The sequence below is a fragment of the Urocampus carinirostris genome, chromosome 6 (genome assembly GCF_059441175.1).
Source record: "Urocampus carinirostris isolate Australia breed hairy pipefish chromosome 6, RoL_Ucar_1.0, whole genome shotgun sequence".
NCBI classification, from domain to species: domain Eukaryota; kingdom Metazoa; phylum Chordata; class Actinopteri; order Syngnathiformes; family Syngnathidae; genus Urocampus; species Urocampus carinirostris.
In genome coordinates this window covers 6,775,107-6,797,574 of record NC_142354.1, presented here as the reverse complement: position 1 = coordinate 6,797,574, position 22,468 = coordinate 6,775,107, and the positions used below count along the sequence as shown (strand labels likewise).

Genomic DNA, 22,468 nt, shown 5'->3' with positions numbered 1-22,468 from the left:
GGAGTAGTCCGCGGTGTATGCTGGGATTTATATACCGGCGTTTTATTGGCTAACCAATGTGTCAATCATCATTTGAATCGATCACTATTGGCTAAAGTTATTCGGAGCCTGGGATTGGCTAGATGCCCAAAACAAACCCTTCAATCGGCCGAGTTTAGCAATGGCGTAGCTTTATATACCGGCGTTTCATTGGTTAACCAATGTGTCAATCATCATTTGAATCGATCACTATTGGCTTAAGTTATTCGGAGCCTCGGATTGGCTAGATGCCCAAAACAAACCCTTCAATCGGCCGAGTTTAGCAATGGCGTAGCAAGTCCGCGGTGTATTCTGGGATTTATATACCGGCGTTTCATTGGCTAACCAATGTGTCAATCATCATTTGAATCGATCACTATTGGCTTAAGTTATTCGGAGCCTCGGATTGGCTAGATGCCCAAAACAAACCCTTCAATCGGCCGAGTTTAGCAATGGCGTAGCTTTATATACCGGCGTTTCATTGGCTAACCAATGTGTCAATCATCATTTGAATCGATCACTATTGGCTTAAGTTATTCGGAGCCTCGGATTGGCTAGATGCCCAAAACAAACCCTTCAATCGGCCGAGTTTAGCAATGGCGTAGCTTTATATACCGGCGTTTCATTGGCTAACCAATGTGTCAATCATCATTTGAATCGATTACTATTGGCTTAAGTTATTCGGAGCCTCGGATTGGCTAGATGCCCAAAACAAACCCTTCAATCGGCCGAGTTTAGCAATGGCGTAGCAAGCTTGCTACAATACGCCATAAAGAAACATGTTTCATTAGTCTGTATTTGTAAATATTTTACTCTCCTGGATTTACTTCACTCACGGTTGTAAGAAGACCATGATTGCGTATCATTATTGAACGTGAGAACTTGGGTGAGTTATGCGGCTTTATATTTCCCGGTATCTTGTTTTAGAACTATCTTGATGTTGCTGTGATGAGTTGAGTGAATTAAACTCAATTCCAAGTGTTTATTGTCATATGCACAGTAAAGTTGTGAGCGAAAATAGAAACATAGAAATGTTTGGCATTTCTTGAATCCCAAGACTTCAACCTTCCGAATGATATTTGAAATGACGCATTTAAGTGACATCGTACGGACACCGCATCCGCACGTGTCTACGACACGTATTTGCTTCTTTGCAAGCTTTGGGAATGTTAAGGGGGTAATCAGTTGGACTGAATCATCTGACTGTTTTGTCGACGTTCCCATTGTAGCGCCTTATAATCCGGTGCGCCTTATCTATGGAAGATATAGGACCAAAAACTATTTTTTGGGGGTGCGCCCTATAACACGGTGCGCCCTATAGTGCGGAAAATACGGTACATCTGATGGCAGATGGAAAACAGCGATATCATATACATGCAATGAATGTTATTAGTAGATTTATAATGAACTTAAATTTAAAGTCTTGTTCTGTTATATATTGTAATTATCAATCCTTAATACTTTGCAACAATTGTTTTTTTTTTGCGATTAGTCGTCTAATTGTTTTTCAAGTTGTGAAAAATGGGGCAGACAACTTTATGGCTGGGCAGGCAACTTGGTTGTTGTCTTCCCTGGTGTCCGGTAACTTTTTGTCATGAGTTTCTGACACTGCTGTTACCATTCTTTTTGAGTATTAAACTACTGACCAGTACAGCCAAAATATAAAAATATAATATATAATTGTCATCAACCCAACTTGACAATATTAAAATTACCGAGGTATTCACCACGAATAGAAACGATAGAAAGGGTTAAACTTATGTATTCTATTGACAATTTAATGGAACTGTTAATGGTAGAAATACACATTATAAAAATGGTCACGTAATAGTAAGATGCACCTATAGAATTCCCAGACCCAATCTAGATAACTTTAACAAGAAGTCAACAAATACGCTTTGTAACACTGAAAGTGGGATGTCTCGATTGAGGTCAGTGTTCCCTCTAAGCTGCGCGCGTGCGCAATTGCGCAGTGCTCGCACATTCTCAGCGCACAAGAAAATCTAGCCAGCGCACAAGGGTCCTAAACGGCTCTTCAGGTTTAATCCCAACATGACCAAATATTATGTAAAACTATTCAAAAAATGACTTAAATGAAGGGGAGAATAGGACAAAAAAGAAAAAAACACCAAAATGAAAAAGTAGCGAAAAGCTGGGAAAAAAAGAAACAAAAGGAAGAGAAAAAAGAAGGAAAAATTTAGAAAAAAGCCAGAAAAAAAGAAAGAAATGTAGGAAAAAAGTAAATGGAGAACAAAAAGAAAAAAGTAACAGCTCGGAAAAAATAAACACAATGAGACTTTTTTTTTTAAAAAGGAAATTTTAAAAAAGTAGAAAAAAAAACACAGAAAAAAGAAGAAAAAGTTTGTGTTGCATTCAAATAATTTCCAATTGTATCAAGTGAATCTTGTTGCCAACATTGTACTTCCACTCAAAAATGTGACTAAGTACAGTTCTGTAATCTTGCAACAGACTAAATAAGCCCCCAAAAATGTTAATATTATGCGACAAAGTATATCAGGAAAAAAAAAGAAATGGATATCTTGTGAAAGAATTATAAGAACAAACGACATTTGTAGGCCGTACAACCTTTGCAATAGTACATGAGTCAATTCATTCAAAAAAGAAAAATAATTTTGAATTGCCCGAAATGTAACTTGATGTCAAAATTTGGACATGTTTGAGAAATAATTATCTTGCCACACTTGGGATTATGGTTGCTCACTGTTGTTTCAAGCGTTGCTCACCGACTTTGTGTGAACGCTCATACCCGTAGAAAATTAGAGGAAACATTGATTGAGGTGTCCTTTAAAATTTGAAAGTAGAATATTTTTTGTATAAAAAGGCCTAAAAGAGCCTTTTTCTTTCCACTGAGCCTATCTGCTTTTGTTCACTTCTACCATCTCTGCCCTGGGACTCCTTTGGTAGGAGGGAAGAGCGAAGAGCGATTTTATGCTCGTCATCGCAGTTTTTTTAATCTAGCAAGAAAATGGTATAAGAAAAGTCCTGTTTCCAAACACAAACCCCCAAAGAGATGAAAAGGTTTTTGAGCGAGTCTAAGATAATGTACACACGAATGATCTGATTGAGGCTGCGATCATGACCTCAAGCCTCAAGAAAGGGTCAGAGAGTTATCAATTTTCAAATGCCGAACAGCAACTTTAAAAAAATGTGTTTATGATGTGGGGACTCAAATGTTGATTTAACTATCCCCAATGGCCACTCGAAACAACGCAGTTCATTGATATAATGGGCGGTAACTATATTTGGCCTACTTACCAGCCTCACGTGTGTCCACCACAAAACTGGCATCAGTGAAAGTGGTCCCCTGCACTAGGCCGTCACCGTGCGCAATGACGCGGCTGGCGTCCCCGATCTCGGACTGGACGATCATGATGGCCATGGGACTGTTGGCCACGTGGCGACCATTTTTAGTGATGCTGACGATATGTTCACCCACTTCGCGGGGAATGAATGAGATGCCCACGTGGTTGTTGGCCATTCTCTTGAGCAAGCAGGGCTCTTCGCGACCTGACGGCGCAGCGATGCTGGCGCTCAGGAGAGACAGGTCCGTCTCGTTTATGTTCAGGAAGAAGTCGGCCGCTGATCCCAGTTTCACCTGAGAGCGTCGTTGTTTGTCCTCTGTGGTGCAAAAACGAAAGTATTTTAAATTAAGTGCTAGAACGCAGAAACCCCCCGTATCATTGGCTTGCACAGTCATTTTGGGAGGGAATTACCTATGGAAAATGCTATTTTACCATTATTCAAAACCTAATAAACGGTGAGGAATGCTTGTAGCACAGCAGCGGACAGGAAAACATACAGAGAGGTATGAAAACAGCCAAAAATATCAGCTGCTCTCTACCCAGTCGAGAGTTTGGTCATCCAATGACCCCCAAAGACAGGTGTTGCGACACATGGGTTGGGTTGAGCGAGGGGGCTAAATGGTTTAGAGACAGCTTCTTCCCCAGGGCTACCACTACCCTATTTGAGTGCACCAAACTGTTAAACATGCATTTTGTGACAAATGCTATCTCTCAGCTGCACGCGTGCGCAATTGCGCATTGCTCAGACATTCTCTGTGCACAATAAAATCTATCCAGCGTTTTCAAAATCAGGCCTCAAAGTTGCTGATTCAGATAAAAATTCAGCCCAAAAAACGTGGATGCAGGTAAAAACAACACAGGTTCCCTTGGGAGTATTTTAAAGTCAATGTCGAATATGCACAAAAAACAATACAGGTTCCCTTGGGAGTATTTTAAAGTCAATGTCAAAGCATTTGAGTAGTCAGTTAAGTTTTTCAAGAAACGGCACTTTCGGCTCGGCCCGCTAAAAAGAGCTGTCTTTTACGGCTCCCAAACGGCTCTTCAGATTGTTTTTGGCGCTTTAATCCATTTATTTACAATTATTATGCACAGAATTAAATGGTAAATGTCTGCATTTATATAGCGCTTTTCAAGCCAATGAAGACCTATAAAAGCACTTTACAATGTGCTTCACACTTACCCATTCACAAACACTCACACACCAATAGCGGCCATGCAAGGCGCCGACCTGCTTTATTGGGGATTCAGTGTCTCGCCCAAGGAAACTTCGACATATAACACGGAGGAGCCGGGAATCGAACCTGCGATCTCTTGATCCCAAGACGAGCGCTCTACATACTGAGCTAATGCCGCCCGTACTTTAAAAAGGGGGGGGGGGGGGGGGGGGGTGAGAAAGAAAAAATTAAAATACCAATTTGAAAAAGAACTAAAAAGCTAAGAAAAAAGAAACAAAAAAAAATAAAGCAGTAAAAATCTCGGAAAAAAAAGAAAATAGAGCGTAAAAATGAAAAAAGGAGGAAAAAGTCCAGAAAAAGAGAAAAAAAAGAGTTGGCTTTTTTGAGGGTGTCTTTGATTGGTCTTGTGTTGCACTCAATATTATGCATATTATGTCAATCTTGCTGCCAACATTGTACTTCTATTCAGGGGCGGCATTAGCTCAGGAGGTAGAGCGCTCGTCTTGTTATATGTTGAAGTGTCCTTGGGCAAGACACTGAATCCCTAATGCTCCTAATAAGCAGGTAGGCGCCTTGCATGGCTGACCACCTATTGGTGTGTGAATGGGTAAGTGTAAAGCACATTGCGAAGCACTTTGGGAGGTCTTCATTGACTTGAAAAGCGCTATATAAATGCAGACTATTTAATCTATTAAAAAGTGTGATCAAATACAGTTCCATAAATTGCAACCAACTAAACAAAATGCCGCAAAATTTAAGTATTATGTAATTAGAGATACTTTAATCTGTTACTAAATTTTATTTATGTATTGGTTGTTGTAAAAATAAAGTTTGTGGGCTGTACAACCTTACCTATAGTACATTAGTCAATTCATTCAAATGTGAAAATAGTTTTGCATTGCCGGGAACTCAGCAAAATGTAACTTCATTCAGGTTTTGAACTTGTTTGATAATGATTTATGCAAAATTGGGATCGATGTTGCTCACTGTTGTTTCAAGCACTTTGCGTGAAAGCTCACACCCGAGGAAGATTAGAGGGAACATTGTGACTTTTTTTTTTTTTTTTTTTGCTGCTAAATGTTTTTGCCCAAAACTGTGAAAGTATAGACCTTGTAACTTATTTGGGGGTTTTTGTTGCTGCTATTCCACTTCTGTCACAGTTGCCATGGCGCCCAATTGGCCCTGCCCGTGTGGCGCCAGCTGCGGCTCGTTGACAGATTGGTTTAAGCTCAATACTCTCACTTTTCCTTTGTCAGTCCGTAAACGAACCTCTGCCCCGCAAGACGTGGGTTTTGACTCGGTCCTTTTTTTTCTGTTGGTATTTCCTGTCCGGTAATGTTCGCGTTTATTTTGTTCTGTTTAATATTGGTTTCCAGTTTCGTTCCCGTCTAGTTTGTCCTGTTTAATTTCAATATCCTGTTTTGATATCAATCCTGTCTGTCCAGTCCTGTCCGGTATCGACCCCATCTGTTCGATAAGTGCTTGGGCAATTGGTATCGATCTCGTCGGCCTCTGGCTTCCTATCATTCCACGCCAGACTGCTGCCTAATGTGCATGACTCCCCATTTTCGGTAAAATAAAAGGCTTGTGTAAGAAACATCACGCATTTGGGTCCTGATCCTGTTCCAGACAACTTCTGTTCATTGCAATATTGTTACAATGCACTGTTCTTTTTCATTTCATTATTATAACTTAGGTCAATCTATAAGTACTACGTTGTAAATATTTTTGCCTATTTATCCTGCCACTCTTTTCTCTTTTTGTCTTAAAGTCTTTATTACACATTCACCATATCCAATCTTGTTCCATAAAATGTTTTCACAACGTAGGTATCAACGACAATAAACATAATTCAATTCAATAGAAGTGTACATCTTAAAATATTAAGATTATTTTTTCATTTAACATTACAAAATCCAAGAGACGTATCCTTATTTCTCTTAGGCAGGTACAGACCCGTGATCCTGGTGGTGAACGGACTGCCGGCAATGTGCATGTTGTTGTATTTGACCAGGATGGTGTAGTCTCCGGGGAGCGTGGGGAGGTAAGTGACGCTACACGTGCCATCTTTATTGTCCACGCAGCTGATCTCCGCTTTGGACGGACCCTCGATGGCCAGGTCCAGACCACCTGAAGGCATGTTTCACAAATTCATTAAAACAAATGAAAATGACTGAAAGAAATGTCAACCGCTTTTATAAGTGAAATGAGATCCTTAACACATTTGCTATCATCCTCTGGTTTTTCAAATGTAGTTTGTGGTCTCGTACCTTCAGCCGCATCCTCTGTGATGACGGTGAAGGCTGCTGTCTTATTTGCCACTCCGTAACTGAGGCCCGGCCCGTAAGCCGTCACACTGGGACTAGTGGAATGGTTCACATAGAACTGGAGAGGAGACTCTATGACAAAAGCACCTGCATTAGTTTATTTTTTAAATTCCAAAAAATGAAGTTCTGTTTTTATTATTTGACACCTGCAGAGGAAATTGCTTAGGGTGCCAGCCTTTTCCTCAATTATTGCCAATTGTTGTTTGTTATTTTGACTATTATGCACTGGTTACATCATTGTCGCTATTGGCCAATAATATTGCTGTGGATTACCACACTCTTTAAGGCGGATCTGCTTTTTATAACTTAATAAGTTTAATGAAAGAGAGCTCCGGGAAGGACCTTTAGAACGGATTGGAGTTTTTGTGTTGTGTGATTTTTTGTAAAGGCCTTTCCTTTTAGTGACGTTCACTGTGTTTTGTGTACTGTTACACAATACTAAAACTATTGCGCCTTGGTCATCCTTGAAAAGGGATCACCACTTCTGAGGCCCCTTCTCGACGTTTCTTTATTTTCCTGGTTCTGAGATTACGTTTTTCCTTGCCTGCATGTTGGTTAAAGATCAGGGGATGTTGTAATTGTAACCTGTGCAGTCCTTCGAGACATTTTGTGATTAAGGGCTACAGAAATACATGTGACCTGACTTCTTGCAAGTTCAGTGATGTCTTCTCTCCTTATTTTGAGTGTCTACTAAAGTATAAAGTCCCTTGGAAAATTCCCATCCAAGCAACAATTATAAGCTGATCAAAGTCCTCAGTGAGCTGCAGAAATAAAGGTTCTTACAGGATACACAGTTATGTAACTTCCTGAGTACGCAAGAATATGAATTTGAAAGGGGTACTGTCATTAAGGCGGGTAGTGGGAATGAATTCAATTGATTTGCTCTTTTATCTCTCAAATGAGGTTAAATCGTAGTGAGGAAAATAATACCCCCTTTATAATAGTTATATAATTCAATCTTACATCCCTGAATCATAATATGATTGTGAGCCTCCGAAAAGACCCCCACCCATCCCGCTTCGGCACATTTTTTTATGCCATTGATTTACTAGTACATGAGAGTGTTTTTTCTACCATGTGGCTCCCAACCTAAATGAGTTTGACACCCCTGCCCTAAGGTTTTGGCTCTACATTGGCACCTGGAATGTGCACTCCATTGTACTTGATGTGCATCTCGTGCAGCCCGGCCTCAGTGGGAGAATATTGCACCGTGACCGTCCCGTCCATGTTGTCCGTGATGATCACTGGCTGAGCCGACTTTCCAGACGGCATGAAAACCTCCCCTTTAAGAGGAAGCAAGAGAATTTTAAATCAACATGAATGTTTTTTCGTGGCTTGAACCATAAATTGGAGTATGCATTTGTACAAGTCTCTTACCGGTGACTTGCTTTCTTTTGAGGGAGAAAGGAATGACCATGTGGAAAGGTCTGTAACCACCCCCGCTAATGCCGTTGCCAAACTCTTCTGAGGTCACCTAGAGGGGAAAGAAGCAGTGAAGGCAACTAAAATAGAATCTCAACTTTCCAATGCTAAAGAGCTATGATCTCGCTCGCTCAAAAGAATCATAGTGCGCGAGTAGTCCAAATTCAGTTCGGTCCCTACTTCGCATATGGCAAACCAGGTAATTACTTGAGGTCCCCCCCTATTTTACACAAATCACATATCTTATTCTTTCCATTAAGACTGCCAAGATGCGAGACAAGAGACCAGCTCTCATTCCTCTTAAAGGGCTTCACATGTCAAAATTGTCCCTTCCGCACTTGTTGCTGCTAAATCGCAGTGTGCAAGGCTGCGAGTGTTTGTGCAAAAAAATAATAAGATTAAAAGGAGAGTGAAAAACGAAAGAAAAAGAGACAGGAGAGAATATAAGACATTGTCAAGTCAAGGGGATAATAATAACAAAATGTTTATGTCTGTTACGGTGTAAAAATATTCATTATCGGAAAATGAAGCCTAGATAGTTATTAAGTAAAATGTGTTATTGGTCGCTTACATTTATTACTTAACAAATGGTGGCAACAATTGAAAAAGAAAGCCATTAAGTAATTATTTTGTATATTTTTTGTGACATTTAGTCTCTTGAGCAAGTTTTAGGTCATTTATTCTCATTGTTTTATTTTTGTTTTACAACTTATTTTTTTGGAGTCAACCTTGTGAGACGTTTTATCTTACTTGTGTTTACAAAAAAAGGAAAAGGGTCAGTAAGGTAAAATATGTATCCCTATATAAAGAATCATTATAGTACCCTGATATGTTGTTTATACAATAATACCTGCCCTAATTCTGTTATGTTTTAAACCAGGGGTCTCCAACATGGTACCTGTGGGCACCAGGGTTCCCCCCAGGACAGCAGAGGTGCCTGCGGACCTGTTCTGAAAATAGCTCACCAGTGCTGGGTTATCGTGATTTTCTAGTAAAATTAGTTTTGTTTGTGGTTGATTAAATCTAATTAACCCTGCTTCCAATAATCAACCTGGAGATAACATAGTAACAACATACTAATAAGACAATGAGTTATTTTGGAAATGCATATCAAAGTGGGTGCCCTTTGCGCTAATTAGTAACAAATAGTAGCTTGAAAAAGGTTGGAAACCCCTGGTTTAAACTATAACTAGCTCGTCCAAATAGATAGCGTTCTGCGTGTCGATGCTATTGCAAGGACTAAACTGCAATATAAAGAGGATATTTTAACTTATTCAGTCATTTGTACTACTAGTAGTGCTCATTCTTTAAGATGATTAAAGATTACCATATTTAATCGAGTCTAACTTGCAAAATTTCTTACCTAGAAAAAGAACTCAAGTTCTGGGTGCGTGTTATAATTAAAGACAGGAGTGAAACGCTTGGGCGTATTAATACATCAAGCTATTTGTGCAGTGACCCTTCAGTCAAAGATATCGCTGACTACAATCGCATGACATTGAATGCAAACAAATTTCTGGACCCAGAAGACACCTACAGCCTTTTATGTAACAATATCCAAATCACTTGGACGGGTGGCTGTGGGCAGAAACATGGAGAAAGAAACAATCCGTCGTGGTGGAGAAGGATACGACGGTTTGACGGCACTAAGGGTTAGAGGTCTGTACCGTGCCTTCGCCGCTACCCACCGCGCACGGTCTTTGTGTGTATGAGCTGCAATAGTATTAATAAACGACGTGACATAACGCACCACAACACTGCCGCAGGGGCATACCATTGGGAAAAAAGTGGGGGGTTACACACTTCCTCTAACACCCGGCCGGCTCGCCTCAATTTTTGTCATTTACTTTGTTTGAGCAAATATATATTTTTTTTAAATTTAATTCTTGATAAAAAAAAATAAAGGTGCACGTTATGCACGTGCACGTGCTATGATCAAATAAAGTCATTTTTTGGGTTTGGTTGAGCAATAACCAGGATGAAACAGTCCTTGGTGTGTGCGTATGAGCATACCCAGGGCTGAAATCCCACTCCAGGTGGAGCAGCTTGCTGTTGGATTGACTCCATTTCTTGCACCTCATCAGCCGTCTAAGGACATAAGAGAAAGTTTGATTAGCAGACAATCAAAATTTACTTTTCAAAATAGGTTTTTCGAAGAACTTCTTGATGTGATAAAAAAAAGATTACATATTTTGCTCACCAGTGCTAATTCATTGTGTTTTCTAATAAAACATTTTTAGTGGATGACTGAGTTAATTCAAACCTACTTCCAATAATTAACCTGGTAAAAGCATAGTAACAAGATAGTAACAACATCATAAGTTGTTATTTTATAAATGCATGTTAAACTGGGCGCCCTTCGCGATAATTAGTAGTAACAAAAAGTAGCTCTCAGCTTGAAAGACCATTGCATCAGAGCTTATGTCATTATCACATGGTGCCAGAAATACTGATTTTCATAGTGCATTCTAAATAGTCTCTCCACTTCTTTACCTGTGCATCAAAAAAATGTGAAAAACAGAAACAAAAAGTATTTCAACAAAATCCAATACAATGTCTTTTACCAACTTATACATATTAAACCGGGAGGTTATTGACGCACAAGTAAAGATGTGGATAAACTGTTTAACCTTATAGAATGCACACTGCAAATCAGTGTTTCTGGCACCATGAGTAAAAATATTGTAATAAAAAATGAAAACAAATGCCTTTTGTAAGTCATCTGGACCGCAGGTTGTTTAGTGGTAAAGTGTTGGAGCCTTCACTGTTGCGATCAGGGTTCTATTCTCTTTTGAAAACCATGTTTTGCGATTATAAACAGCGATACTTAACGTCTGAATTATCATAGCAATATTACATGTGTATAAAGAGCCCAACGGTTTTAAACACGGTAGATCTAACTGTCGTCTCAATTTCATGTGCCTGAAGTTTGGTGCACCTTATGTATGAAAAATATATAAAAACAAGAGATGTTTGTGGGGTATGCCCTAAAATCCGGTTAGCCTTAAAGTGCAGAAAAAAGGTTATTTTGATTTTTGTGGATTTAAAATTCAAGAGTTCCCTCAACTGGCCCGGAGAGTCAAGTTATTAACGAACGTACCTTGACTTTAAAAGGACTTCCTGGAATGTTCTCCCCACCGAAACGCACGTACATAATGTAGTCGCCGGGCTCCAGAAGTGTACAGTAAGCGTCAAAGGTTCCATCATTGTTGTCAGTAACCTGGGCATCGACCTCGCTGCCATTAGGCTGCACCACAACACAGTTGACTTTGCCGTTGCCCGCACTCTTGGCATTGACCGGGAGGAAAAGCTCCTGATCCAGATCACCCCTGGGGCCCACTCTGGGGCCTGAAGGACAAAACACCATTTTAGGACTACTGCGAGCAGACAAGTTTAATTTATTTATATCTTTTAAAAATTGGCGGCAACATTAAACATTGTACAATAGGGTGCAATCTAACTTTAGAGGCAAACACGGAGAATTAAAAAAAACAAACTTATATAGCACTACCTAGTGGTAATAAAATAATTTCAGAAGAACAATATTGATTTAGAAAGTAAGCACAGATACATGATACATCATATTCGTGCATTTTCAAAATCCTAGTAGTTCGAGGAATTTCCACCTAGTTTACTTAACAAAACACGTTCGATGAAAAATTGAGCATTATTGTCACATGTTAGAAGAAAAACGGAGCTTAATCGTCACAGAGTTTCCGTAGTTTCTATTCTTCCTTGTTCTTATTAGTACTCGTTTTCGTTTTGCACTACGCAAAACAGAAACATCTAGTGGTCCAATATTAGTTACACTTGAAATCAACATTGGAGGCCAAGCTAGTATATGAAAATATAAATACGTTTAGCTTTTTTTGTTAGTTTACGACTAGAGACAACATTCAAAGAATATGTTCAAAACTATCAAAATGTTAATTCTGACATTAAAGCTAATGTTTTTAAGTTACATTGAAGCTAATTGCAAAATCAAACGGCCTTCTTTGCTTTTGTTTTGAACAGTAATTCTAGGTAAATTAAAACGTTAATACTAAGGCTGACAAGGCACACGTTGTTAATTTCCAGCCGTTTTCACAACGGGATGCTGTAAGCTGACATCATCGATTAAAGGTATTCCCAAACAGATTTTTTTTCAATTTGGCACAGAACATGTAGAGTTCCTCCCCACAATTATGCAAATATGTTGCAAAATGTTCCATGCGCTGGGGCACACAAGAAATTTAGTCTTAAACTTGACCCATGTGGCTGTGATGTCAATGAAGGAACACAACATGGCGAATCCCATTAACACAACATATGAGGCGAGTTCCAAAACATACAGCAATTTTAGTGAACAGCGATTGCATAACACTCATTTCTCCTTGAAGGTAAGCGATTCTGCTTTTTTGTTTCTGTTTTTCGCTGTGTGTGTCGCAGTTGGATTAATTTTGATGGGCAACCTTCCTGTTACCGCAAGGCTGTGGATGGCTTTTCTGTTTGTTTACCCCTGGTTGGCGCTTGTTGGATGTCCACCGTATGTTGTTTGACTGGCTAGCCTGGCCTTAGCGCCGGTTTTGCCATGCTTCGTGTTTAGCAGCGCAACCCTTGCCGCTTTTCGTTGTTGGTTCCTGGTTAGTGCGTGTTTTATGACCAGCTAGCCTGGCTTTATCTCCACTTTTGCAGTCGTTTTTGGTTTGTCTATTCTTGGCCAGCTTCGCTTTCGACGCCATAGCCGTTGCCGCTTTTCATTGTTGGCTGTCGGTTAGCATGGCTGCTCACCGCGTGTTTTCTGGCCGACCAGCCAAGCGTTTTTTGGCTGATCTGCTGACGCCTTTCAGTTATTGGTCCCAGTTAGCCCCTAGTTGGCAACTTTCTGTGTTTCTTTGCCAGTCAGCCCCTTTTCAGTTGCATGCTCTTTGTTGTACCATTACTTCATCCACCTGCAACATAACACCTAGGGGTTCTCCACAAAAACTACCCAAACTTGGCTTAAACACTCGTGAAACTTTTCAACTAACAAGTAAAACTATATGAGGACTGGCTTACTAGGGTGCTGGTGTTCCTCTAATGACATCACAGCCCAGGATGACAAAGACAAGACCTGCAGTCTACCAAATGCATAATCTTGGAAATTAACGATTAAATATATTTATAGATTTTATGCAAGACACATGTAGTATTTCCACAAATTTTGCATGTTTTATATGTAGGAATACCTTTAAAGAAGTTTTGGTTTCCTCAGCCTTATTGTTAGCTGTACAGTCTTTGGTAAAGGACAAGGAAACTAAATATCATTTTTAAGGCTGGTATTGGAGGCTACACAGCTTTGGGTATTATTAACTTTCTCACACACCAGTTGTAGTGCACTTGCTGGCATCTCCTGTCACAGTGGCTTGCACTTTATAAGGCGAGGCCAGGATATCGTCACCTCCGTATTTAACGACAATCGTGTAGCGACCTGCTCGGTCGGGTACATACGACACTCTGTATGTGTCGTCTCCGTTATCATGGATTGTAGGTAGTCTGGGTTTGCCATCCTGGTCCTGGAAAAAAAACAGCAGATAGTGACTCTAGCAAAAAATAATGCTTGTCTTTGTATTATGTCTTTGAGTTGAACGTTTTAAAATGACCTCCTCTAATAAATCATAATTCAAACTTACAAGTTTTTAAGTCAGCCATGTCCAACTGAGTTTCACTCGGTGGCCGGATCAAGACTAATGTTTGCAGGTGGGCCAAATCAGTAAAAACATGTCAAGGGCAAATATTTAGCTTTGTTTTTCAGAACTATGCTTTATCATTCGGCCAACAATTGTAGCCTACCCTAAAAAATATAATCACCGAAAATAAGAGATCTTTCCGGAGCACAAGACATTTATTCAAACAATAGGGAAAAATATTTTCACATTTAGCATTGAATGTGTTAACAATTTATTTATTTCAACAGTTTGATAAATGCAGCTTTACATCTGAACCAAATCACAACAAACATCACAAACATAAACAAACTCGAGTGGGAACTATGAATAAAAATATTCTTGACTCAATTGTCATACTGCTTCAAAATAAATGATAAAATATACAAAATAAGAGTTTTAGCAGTAAATAGACTATAACATTAGATTTAACTAATGGGCTGGGCCCAAGAAAGCTGACAAAATTCTGCACAATATTGTATTTAACATGAAACCAGACTGGACGTTGTCTGTTTTACACCTTTACTGCCCTCCAGCTGCGGGAAAGAGCATTTGGTTTGCATTTATCATAAAAACTATAACTTTTGACAGAAATGAGCAAGAGACTAGCTTTGTTTCATATACTGAGAAATTTAGGTTGGGCCAGATTAAATCATCAAACATTTGTCATGCCATCTTTTAGTGTAGTAAGGGAGGGAAGGGGGGGAATTTGCAGGTATAGGGGCCAATACAAAAGGTTTTAAAGTAAAAATAGACGACATAAAACTGAGTAAGAATTCAGACTCCTGCTTTTGTGTATTATGACTTCCCCAAACCTGACTGCTGCCTAAACAGGTTGCATTCCTCTTTAAGAAATGTCAAATACTAACCGTAATGAGAACACTAAGTTGTCCATGTCCTGCATGCTTTGCATCAATGTTGAACTCCACGGGGAAGCTGGCGAGGACTTTGCTTGTGAGCCCAGGACCACTGGCTCGTACTTTACTGGCATCGTGGGTGGGAAGCACTCGAACTCGGAATGGACTTAACAGGAAAGACAACACAAAAACATCAATTAGGTCCTTCCATTTGAAAATTTAACGCAAATTAAGTAATTGTACAAATTGTTGTAATACCAAAATATGTCAATGTATACATAGTCATAATTGTATGCGTGTTTTTGTAACATAATGAAGAGGTGGACATGGACCATAACCATCCGCAAAAGCACAATTACACAAGCACAAAGTATCTAAAAGCATTTCAATAATATAGCCAAATTCATTTTAAATTATAATGCATTGTATTTATTATATTGTTCTCCAGTTCTGCCGTACTTAACATATTGTGCAGAAGTCTGGGGCAATAATTACAAAAGTTCACTACAGCCCCTTTTTATCCTCCAAAAACGTGCAATTAGAACCACACACAGGGTAAGATATCAAAATCATACTAATATTTTATTCCTGCAGTCAAAATTATTAAAATTAGATGATTTTGTAAAAATTTGCAGTGCACAACTGCTATTTAAGGTCAACAAAAACATAGTGCCTGAAAACATCCATAAATTATTCATTCAGAAAGAGGGAAATTATAACTTAAGGGGTTGTAGTAAATTCATAATTCCAAAGGTGAGAACCAACAGGAAAAGTATGTGTGTGTCTGTGTGTAGAGTCAATCTTTGGAACAATTTACAAGACGAGATCAAACAATGTCCAACGATTCACTTGTTCGTATGTGTGTGTCTGTGTGTAGAGTCAATCTTTGGAACAATTTACAAGACGAGATCAATCAATGTCTAACGATTCAATTGTTTAAATTTAAATACAAAAAAACATTCCTGGCGGAATACAGAGATGAAAAAAATGGGGTATTAGTGATATGAGAGATTGGGAATAGTGCGTCTAGAACTATGGTTAACCTTGTGTTATTGTTGCTGTTATATCATAACTGTTATTATTAATATTATTACAATTGTTGTTATATCATTGGTGTATGTAATAGGGAAGATGAAGGGGTAGGGAATATAAGTAATTGCTTCTTACTACCCCTTTTCGAACATCTTATGTCACATTATTTTGTTGTTGAGTTATTGCTTTTGTTCTGTTTTTATTTTAATGTTCGAATAAAGTTTTCATTCATTCATTCAATGACAAGTTCAAAGTGTAGTATTGTTCAGTACCTTTTGGGGACGTCCTCTTCTGCATACTTTACAGAAATAGAATAGGGGCCTTCCACAGAGGGTGTGTAAGACACGGTGTGGGTGCCATCTCCATTGTCCAACACTTCTACAGGCTCAGACAACCCTTTAGGACCGCTCACATTGAAGGAGAGTTCTGCCGAACCGGCATTACTGCAATCCACAGTGAACATCTGCGGGATGTTGGCTCTAACTCCCGAGACCACCCCTGGACCGAACACCTTCACCATACTAGGGTCCACTAGGTCTTCTACGGGAACTTTAAAAGGACTTCCTGAAAAAAAAAAAAAAAAAAGTTTAGGTACTTGAGCCTCTGTACTTACTCTTTAGCTTTTTTTAATAGAATGAGAAAAAAACATTTGTTGCCATTTGGTTCTTAGAAGCAACTCACAGAAGTGTTGCCAAAACAGGCTTCTATAGAGAGATAAACATGGTATGAAATAAGTTGGGTGCATGACCTTCGTTGAAAGTGGGCAAAAGAATGAGGACCAACAAGATTGTGACTAATGGAAAAAAGATAGGCCATAGGAAAAATACCTGACAAAGCCCATGCACCTGATTCAGACTTTATTAGACAGCAGGGCAAACAGACTGATGGAATGTTGGTGCCCTACTATTTTTTTTACAAGGAACATACACCAAAAGAAATTAAGAAAAGAAAATGGTGCCTGTTAATTTGGACAACCAACTATGACGCAAGTGATTCCGAACGAAGAACGTAAACAGAAAAATGAATTAACTAAAAAAAGGAATGGTGTAGACAGGTTCCAAGCTATATGGTGATTTTATTTTTTTAACAACCAACCAATGATGCAAAAAAAAAAAAAAAATCATAAATGGCCAGCAATGTCAACGCAAATTTTCTTACCGGGAATGTGCTTTTCTCCATAGAGAATGTTGACGTCGTAGATGCCTGGCGTGAAAGGGACGTAATCCACACTGCAGCTGCCATCTTTGTTGTCTTCGCAAGCCATCTTAGACTCGGAAGGACCCTCAACAGTGATGCCCAGGCCACCTGTGCCTGCCCCCCTATGGTAACAGTTTTGTTAAGACGTGCTACGCATACACAAGTAAACCGTAGACGTTTTGAAACCTCTACCTTGTAACGATGTTAAAGGAATTGGTCTTGTTGGTCAGGCCCTTCTTGAGGCCCGGTCCCGTTGCCACCACTCTGCTGGGGTCGCAACCTTCAGTCACGCAAACTTTAAAAGGGGTCTTTAAGACTGGCGTGTCTTCATAGAAAACCTGGATACTGTGCTCGCCTGAAAGATGAATGAACACATTGTGTGTGAATGATATGGGGCAGACAATTTGATGATTAACTCCAAATTCCATTGATAGTACATAGCTGATTAGGGGCACCCGACCGGTGCGTGCCATCATAAGCTATGTGCTAATCAGTATGCCTTATAGTTGAATAAGGCAGAATAATGCTTTTTCTATGTCTGCAAATGTAAATCAAGTTGTCCCGTTCATTTTTTACAGGGGTCTGGAACCTTTTTGACCCAAAGAGCCACGAAAGTAAAACATTTTTTTGAGAGAGAGCCACACCATATATTTTAAGCCATATTAAACAAAATCACCAAACCCGCTCTCCAGACAAAACCTTATTCTTGAGTGCATTTTATTTCCTTTGTGTGACGTTTGATGATTTGATAAAAATTATGAAATAGGAATAATTCCAAAAATGCCATTACCCTAAGGGGTTTAGAGGCAAATTTTGACTTGACATTTTTGTCTAAAATAATGGTTTCAAAACAAGGTGCAAGCAAAGTAAAAATGTCACAAAATACTTAAAACAAAAGGTTTTTGGGTGTATTTACCTTTAGCGCAGTGTGCGTGTGTCAGAGAAAAGGAGGTGTGCTATGTGTGCAGAGATCAGCCCACCCCTACCTCTCACCCGATGAAATTGCTCTGGGCGCTTAGCTGGCGTTTTTGAGAGAGTTACAGTTTGATCTATGGGGTTTCAAAAGAAAGTCTCTCAACAGTGAACATACATTGTTTAATATACTTCCATATTAGGTATTCCTTAGCGATGTATAGCCAAAACAGGATTTTCAGCTTTGAGTAGAAAAATTGCACGAGTCAAGTTTATCTCCGAGCTAGATGTACTTATGAAAAGAGCCATACCTGGCTTGCAAGCTATAGATTCCCTGCACCTGCCTTAAAGACAACTCTGGCTACTAGGTGTCAGTGACGCCTCATCATTTTGAGAAAATCAACTTAAGCCCAAAATACAAGTAGACAAAGGTCAAATAAGAATTCGTAGCCTGAGAGTGGTATATCATTATTAAGAAAGTAGAATCCTGCAAATACAAGCAGATCATGTTTCCCAAAAAGGTTTTCAAAGGTAAATCTACTAGTGAATTGAGTGAAGATATGGCAGTGACTCTAAGGTTGATGCAAAATTTGATAAAGAAGTTTAAGCAACTGAAAACCAGCGGCTGCTGCATACACATAATAAAGTTAGGGACGTTTGTAGTTAAAGTTCTGCGACCTGAAATCATACTTATGTGAAGACCGCAACACATTTCAAGGGTGCAAATGACTCAGGCCCAACAACGCTGTTGATTGAATGGGCTGGAGAAGGAACCGAATGGACGTTAATAGCATTGGATAAAAAATAGTGCCTAAGCCTTTTTAGATAGATGCCAGTAAAACTGTTCAAAAAGTTTTAGATTCAAATCAGTCAGCTGACAAAAAAAGGGCACAGTATAAAACAATCACTGAAAACTGGAAGGTGACTTTCGCAAACGTAGATGTTAGAGACAAAAGCTTTTTGCAAAAAACAGTCTTAGGTACAGGTAAAATACCGTTTTCATATGGCGTGTACTCCATAGTGTACGTCCCATCGTTCTTGTCGGTGACGAGACAGTCCGTCAAAGCCCCGGACGGATTCCTAATAACAGCCTTCACTTTGTCTCCACCCTTCCGGCTCAGAGGGCTAGCGTCCACCATGAACGTTGTGGTAGCCTCTCTAAAAACATCTGTCAGGAAGATAAAAGAAGGAAAAAGATATAAAGCTTAGGAGCCAGGAAAGCCGTTGGCAATGGGGAAACTGCAAACCTGTTCCATCCACTCCACGCCCGGACACTTTGACTTTGGAAACATCGATGGCTTGGTCCACCATCACTTTGGCAGGGAAACCAGGAATGGTTTTACCACCATACTTGAGCAGAAGGGTGTACATGCCCGCCGTCAGAGGAACGTAGGTGACAGTGTAAGTTCCATCTTTGTTGTCCACTACTTCAGTCTTTGCTTTCATACCTGGAGCAAATGATTAAAAAACAAGTTTGATGAACAAAAGTCAGGCCTTTTAAGTCAAGTCACTGAATGGGTTGCAGCTACATTTCAAAGTTTATATATAAAACAAAAAATCTGATAGTCAAATAGAAACCACCAGTAGATAAAAAAGTAGGGCTTAGCATTGTTCAATTAAATGAGAGAAAATGCAAAGTAAAAAAACACTGAAGATTCCAACAAAAAAGTAATGCCTTAACAGGTTATGAAAATGTTTGTGATATCAAAAAGGATCTCATGAACCTGAAGTTGCAGAAGATTGGTCTGAGACAGCCTCCAGGCTAAGTAGACCGCGTCCAGCACGAGAGCAGTCAACGTTGATCATACTAGCTTCTCCAACCTGTGGAGCGCAATTGTATCTTGTAATTGGAAATCACTCCGATCCTCAGTAATCAAGAACTTGAGTTAAGTCTCCCACCTTGGCTTTGTTTAGGCCTGGTCCAGTGGCCAACACCTTGCTAGGATCAAAAGGCATCTGAATGTCTGCTCGGAAAGGAGAGCCAGGGATGTGGACCTCCTCAAACTGGATGTTGACCAGATACTCTCCAGGTTCTGTAGGTAAGTAGGAGACAGAACAGGTGCCGTCCCCGTTGTCCGAGCACTCGATTTTTGCCTCGGTGGGGCCTTCCACCGTAAGACCCAAACCCCCTGTGCCGGCCCCTTTGGTGTCGATGATGAACTCGGCCTGGTTCCCCACAAAGCCTCCCTTGAGACCTGGACCATGGGCCTTCACCTAGATGGGAATTGGGGATAATATTAACCAGACTATGGAAATTAAAAAGTGGGCATTTTTGTCTTTCTTAAATTCATCGTGAACCTTGTATAGTGACTAGAGATTGTTATTCTTAATTTTATTGGTGTCAGAAAACAGATAAAAATTGGTACCTTGCTAGGATCTGGAGGTAGCAGACCCTCCACAGGGAAGGGACTCCCGGCTACTGGGTGCCCATCATAGGACACGTTAATGGAGTACACTCCCTCTTCCATTGGAGTGTAACTCACTCGACACAACTCGGGTTTTCCGGGCTGTGGCTCCTTTTTACATGACACCGCCTTCTGGCTGGGGTTTAACTAGGCAACAAAGTGATAAGGGTGAGCAGTGCCAATAAGTAAAATCCAGCATTGAATTTTTATATGACAGGAATAATGGTATTAAAGTCAGAATTTGTGTTTTTGGACAAATCCAAATCTGTTTACCAAAGTAGTGACAAGAGATACCGGATATAGACATTTGCCTTACAGAGGCTTAAAGCCCCAAGTCAGCACAGATCCAAGGATTATAGTTACTTAAAACCCCTTCCACCATTGTGAGGTGACAGCTCATGAAGGGAATATCGTCTTACTGCTGTGGCATTCAGCACCAAAACGTTGAAACTAGTCATACAAAGGCCGGCATCGTCAATATCGTAATGACTATTTCCTGCATGGAAATGTACTAATTGATGTAAATTGTTATCCTCCCAAATAGTTATGTCAAGGAATTAATTGCCATTATTCAGGAGTGGAACAATTGCAAGCTATGATCTGATACTCACCACCTCAACCTCCAGGCGTCCTTGACCTCCTGCTCGCTTGGTGTCTACCAGGAAGTGTTGCTCTTGGCCCACCTCCACGCCTAACACAGATATTGTACTGTACATATCTGATGTTGTAACAGCAATTTCTCTCTTACTGGTGTTGTCTTACGTCCATCCAGATCGTCCACTACCACGTTATCGAGGTTGAGGGATTCAGCTACACCCACCGTGAAGGGGCTCTTTGAGATGGGATCCCCACCAAACGTCACAGCGATGCTCATCGGGCCCTATGCACATGTACGTCGTGAAAAGTAAAACAAATATAAATTCCTCAAATATTTGGTAATATAATTGTAATACATGTAAAAAAAATCAATTGATTCATTTAAAAATGTTAAGGAAACACATGATTTAGGTAATGATTCACAACTTGGCTCACTCTAAGGCAAATAGTGTCTCACAAAGGGCAGAATAACACCCATCAATATCACATACAATAAGAACCTGTACGTTTTCATTACCGGGGTGACTGGTGTGTACTTGATAGTGTGGGAGTAGTCGTAATTGTCGATGATGTCAAAATTCTTGACAGGAGACGAAAAGGTAACATCTAGTGGTGCTTTTCCTGCTCCTTTGGTCAATGCTGTGAAGTGAGTTGGTATTCCACTTTCTATGCCTAGACAAATAAGTTGCATGTTTGTCAACATAAAAGAAAAAAGTCATATTGGTCTTGCTTACCTGTGGAAGCCAACCCAGGGCCCTCAGCTTTGACCTTTGCTGCATCATGGGAGGGATCCACATTCACTAGGAAAGGACTTTGAGGAACTTCCTGCATGGAAACAACAATACAAAATCTTATAGAATTGAGGGTAGCTTTTGGGATAAAATGTAATGCCTAGGTGTCCTGACTTTTTCTTCTTGGTACTACATACCAACTGAAGGATACCAAAGCCACTTGGATTTTTTTCCCAATAATGTCTGTTTATTCATTCATTAATTTGCTGAACTGCTTATCCTAACTAAGGTCGCTGGGGTGCTGGAGCCCATCAAGGCTGACATTAGGCAGTGGGTGAGGTATAAGTTTATATTTTAGTCCACACAGAAGGACAGAGGACATCGATGGATTTTGAACTTGGAACAAGAGAGGACTGTACAAAAAAATCTTCACAGTGCCAAATTTCAACCTGTTCTAAAAACCCAAACCCTGAGCCCTTTCTTTTCTTTAATGTCTTAGGTTACAAAAAGCAATCCGCCTTACAGTGTGTAGAAAACAAAGAACAGCAACATATTTGGCAAATACCGACAATAATGTACGCAAGGAGAATATACATATAATTTCCACCCTTTTTATTCGACGACTCGATGATGTGTGTGTGTGGTTATTATAGATGTGAAGGCGCCAAACAAAGACAAGTCGCAGAAAACTAACGGGCCAGATCAAGTCTTCTATTTAATATGTGAGAGGTCATATCTAACAATTCCGTTGTTTAAATGGCCTTAAAGATCATTCGATTAAATTGAGA

At 39.8% G+C, this 22,468-nt stretch overlaps 1 protein-coding gene across 1 annotated transcript in view; it reads right to left on the bottom strand.

The window, feature by feature from the left end:
- Positions 1-22,468, bottom strand: part of LOC148363667 (filamin-B-like) — a 109,206-nt gene that overhangs the window by 12,417 nt on the left and 74,321 nt on the right. Inside the window, exons 18-38 of the mRNA XM_088337637.1 lie at positions 21,684-21,774; positions 21,467-21,621; positions 21,115-21,232; positions 20,964-21,043; positions 20,314-20,499; positions 19,847-20,161; positions 19,672-19,768; positions 19,195-19,395; positions 18,942-19,115; positions 17,228-17,390; positions 16,997-17,157; positions 16,111-16,402; positions 14,819-14,972; positions 13,610-13,799; positions 11,366-11,613; positions 10,279-10,353; positions 8,221-8,317; positions 7,983-8,126; positions 6,787-6,915; positions 6,473-6,646; positions 3,295-3,657 (exon numbers count right to left, since the gene is read on the bottom strand). Of these exons, the coding sequence (XP_088193763.1) occupies positions 3,295-3,657; positions 6,473-6,646; positions 6,787-6,915; positions 7,983-8,126; positions 8,221-8,317; positions 10,279-10,353; positions 11,366-11,613; positions 13,610-13,799; positions 14,819-14,972; positions 16,111-16,402; positions 16,997-17,157; positions 17,228-17,390; positions 18,942-19,115; positions 19,195-19,395; positions 19,672-19,768; positions 19,847-20,161; positions 20,314-20,499; positions 20,964-21,043; positions 21,115-21,232; positions 21,467-21,621; positions 21,684-21,774 (3,607 nt within the window). The remainder of the gene's footprint in view (positions 1-3,294; positions 3,658-6,472; positions 6,647-6,786; positions 6,916-7,982; positions 8,127-8,220; positions 8,318-10,278; positions 10,354-11,365; positions 11,614-13,609; positions 13,800-14,818; positions 14,973-16,110; positions 16,403-16,996; positions 17,158-17,227; positions 17,391-18,941; positions 19,116-19,194; positions 19,396-19,671; positions 19,769-19,846; positions 20,162-20,313; positions 20,500-20,963; positions 21,044-21,114; positions 21,233-21,466; positions 21,622-21,683; positions 21,775-22,468) is intronic.